At 36.8% G+C, this 3,621-nt stretch overlaps 1 protein-coding gene across 1 annotated transcript in view; it reads right to left on the reverse strand.

Moving 5' to 3' along the window:
- slc6a3 (solute carrier family 6 member 3) overlaps nucleotides 1-3,374 on the reverse strand; it is a 30,598-nt gene extending 27,224 nt beyond the window's left edge. The window contains exons 1-3 of the mRNA XM_073846525.1: nucleotides 3,238-3,374; nucleotides 1,868-2,210; nucleotides 410-541 (exon numbers count right to left, since the gene is read on the reverse strand). Of these exons, the coding sequence (XP_073702626.1) occupies nucleotides 410-541; nucleotides 1,868-2,156 (421 nt within the window). The 5' untranslated portion in view covers nucleotides 2,157-2,210; nucleotides 3,238-3,374. The remainder of the gene's footprint in view (nucleotides 1-409; nucleotides 542-1,867; nucleotides 2,211-3,237) is intronic.
- Between the last annotated feature and the right edge of the window lie 247 nt (nucleotides 3,375-3,621).

The following is a 3,621-nucleotide window of genomic DNA, read 5'->3' on the forward strand; positions in this document are numbered from 1 at the left end:
CTTACTTCTGCAAGGTGCATAGAATAATATATCTCATATCACATTATAAAGTCTTGTTTATTGAGGAACAGTGAAGAACTGAAGGTCATCTTCTGTGTGCTTGTGTCAGGATGTGATACCAGTGAAGTGACACAAAATTTGTGATCCACCAACAACTGAGGCCTGGCAGGCAAATTTCATACTAAAAGCCAATTTTTCTGTCTTCCATTTGACTGCAGATGATTTGAGCTGGAGATAAACAGCACCTGTCTGCCGTTTGCCATGATGAGTTTGTTTCGGGGACAAAAACACCTTTGCCTCAAGAGCCAGTGAACATCTGATCATAACAGCGCTGTCACCTTAAGACTCATAGGCCAAAATGTATTAAAGCACAAAACAAACCAAACCAAAGTTTCTGAAGGTCACGTACCTTTAAAGATGGGGCAGATCTTCCAGACGCCTGCTGCTCCTTCACGGTTGTACTGACCCAGAGCTAACTCCATATAGAAGAGCGGCATCCCAGCGATCACCATGAAGAAGAGGTACGGCACCAGGAACGCACCTGACACAAGCGCAAACATAGAGCATGAAACATTAACACCTGCAGATATCCATGTGAGAGTAGGAGAACAGTGATGAGAACTCTGAAGAAAAAAAACACTAATGGTAGTCTGAAAACTCACTTTTATTTGATGTTCTTTGTCTAGATTTACTGCAAAAAAAATGCTAAAATATCTACAAATTCTTAAATCAATAACAACAAGTTTTCTTGTTTTCAAAAAAAACAAGTCAAAATTAAGTTTGCTTTAGCTTGAAACAAGCAAAATAATCTGCCAATGATCAATCTGCTAAAGATCATGTTCCATGAAGATTTTTTGTAAAATTCCTACTGTAAACATATCAAAATGTAATTTTTGATTAGTAATATGCATTGTTAAGAACTTAATTTGGACAACTTTAAAGGTGATTTTCTCAGTATTTAGATTTTTTTGCACCCTCAGATTCCAGATTTTCAAATAGATGTATCTCGGCCAAATAGTGTCCTATCCTAACAAACCATACATCAATAGAAAGCTTATTTATTGAGCTTCCATATGATGTATACATCTCAGTTTTGTAAAATTGAACCTTATGACTGGTTTTGTGGTCCAGGGTCACAAATGATCTTGTTTTCTGTTTGAAATAAGATTTTTTTCTTACCCCATTGGCAGATTATTTTGCTTGTTTCAAGCAAAAACGCACTTAATTTTGCCTTTTTTTTTCTGAAAACAAGACAATAATTTTTAATTTAATGTCTAGAAATCCTTATTGATTTAAGAAATTTTAGCTGAAAACAAGACAAAAAAAATCAAAGAAAAGCATTTTTTTTGCAGTGAACCAACGATTTGTGAGGACCACTTCTTTATACTTTACCTGTTTAAACTCAATAAAAATAATGCAATTAACAACTTGAATATTAGTTTTGTAAAACACTATAGTATATACAACTTATATAATAATAATAATAACTAAATTTCAGTTTCTTGAAAAATTAGATGATTTCATCTAAATTTTTTTTGATCAAAAAGGTAATCAAAATTGAAAGTGAGTCCAATGTGTTTAAACATGTCTGTACAGTTTTATGATTTCATTTTAGAGAAATGTTGCTTTGGCAAGTAACTGAATTAAAAAAAAAAAAAAATCCAAGTTATGCATTTATTTGTTTGGTTGGTTGGTTGTTGCTTTAACATTTTACATCAACATCTCTCTTGATTTTTCAGACTGTCTAATTCAGCTGTAAATGGCAGATTTCTACAGAAAATCTATATCTGTGCAAGTTTAATCAATCTCATCCGCGTGGCTTTGTGAAGCACATCTCAGACTTCAGTCCTATCTGAATGTCTCTCACCTCCTCCATTTTTGTAGCACAGGTAAGGGAACCTCCAGACATTGGCCAGATCCACAGCGAAGCCGATGACAGACAGCAGGAAGTCGATCTTCTTGCCCCAGGTCTCCCGCTCTTCTCCGGAGGGGTGCGTCTGACCACTGGGACTGACCAGAGCCGAGGAGGTGAACTGCACCCCATTCTGCTCCTTCACCAGGGTCAGCTCCACCTCCTTGGGGCCGGCGGTGCCGGAGGGTTTGACGGGGGCGATGGCCGAAGACATGTGTGTGACCGGGAGTCTGCTTCTTAGCATGGGTCGCCGGCAGGCCGTGGAGGACGAGAGACCGGCTCAGACGCAGAAGCCTCTCTGACGGGACGAGGAGAACAGAGATGGACGCGAGGAGGAGAGAGACAGAGGGAGGAGCAAATCAGCCATGTTGATCAGAGATCCAGACCTGATGGAGCTCGCTACGAGCCTAAACGGCTGAAAACCCTCAACTAGACACATCTATTCCACAGTCATCAATCTACAGCCATTCGATGAGAAAGCACTTCAAAATAGCCATTATGTAGTAATAAACATGTGATTATATGGTAATAAGGATGTTATAAATGTCTCCGAACAGCCGAAATCCACAGGTGTCTAAATGAGCTGTTTTACTCAAATCAAAAGATTATTTAATCACCAAATAAATTTTTCCACCAATGAAAGTCATTTTAAAATATATCTCATTACAGATTTACTCTTTACAAATAGTGTGCATACACTGACAAAAATGAAGTGAAGAAACTGTTTTAATCAAAAATTGCTAGCAAATTTGGAAGTAAAAATGGTGAAATAGTATTTTAATGTAAAACATATTCCATTATCTCTTTTTCTTTAATAGTGTCATATTTTTACTGATGTTTTATTGCTAAATAAAGACCCTAATGTGGTTGTATATAATTAACTGATATATACACATAAAAAAAAAATATATTTTTTTAAAGTTCCAAATAAAAAAAGATTATTGTAGTACAGAGTAACATTTAATTCAATGTTTCACTTGCTGTTTTTTTTTTTTTTTTTTTTAATTATTTGTGAAATTCACTTGGTTTCTGGGAGAATTTTTTTCACCACATTTTTCCAGCATATACAATACATTTAACAGGAATGATCTGTCCACAATTAACCTGCAAATACTGAAATTAAAAAGAAAACCATAAGAATCATATAGTTTCAATCTAATTTCTAATTTTTATTTCTAATGTCAAACTGCATCCCAAACAAGAAGACAAAACCCGAGTTGTTGCCTCTTAGAAAAGCAGCACCTGTTGAGTTTCTGAGGTCTGACTTATTTGTCCAAACAGCAAACATGCAATAAAAACAGTGTAAAAGCACAGAAAAATCCTACCTTTGTTGTGGGGTAAAACACTTCTCCAAACAGCCTTTTACTTCTCCATGCGTTGATGATCCTCGTCAGTATGTGCGATAATTACGGCCATTCTTTGTGAATGCAGATGTGAATGATGAGCGTGGACGGTCTTTCTCCCACACAGGTAGAAGCAGACACTCTTCCACTGACCACAGCAGATGGAATATGAAGGATGAGCACCTTCCCATGTCTCCTCCTCCTCCTCCTGCTCTGACACCTCCTCATCTGCTCCTTCATTTCAATAAACATCCTCAAATCTGGAGCAGAAGCAACACCAGGAGACAATGAGGCTGCTTTTCCAAGATTGTCCTGCATTTTCTTGTTTTAAGCATTAACTCTCACAAAATAGTTACATGTGTGTTA

The sequence above is a fragment of the Garra rufa genome, chromosome 9 (assembly GCF_049309525.1).
Source record: "Garra rufa chromosome 9, GarRuf1.0, whole genome shotgun sequence".
Lineage (NCBI taxonomy): Eukaryota > Metazoa > Chordata > Actinopteri > Cypriniformes > Cyprinidae > Garra > Garra rufa.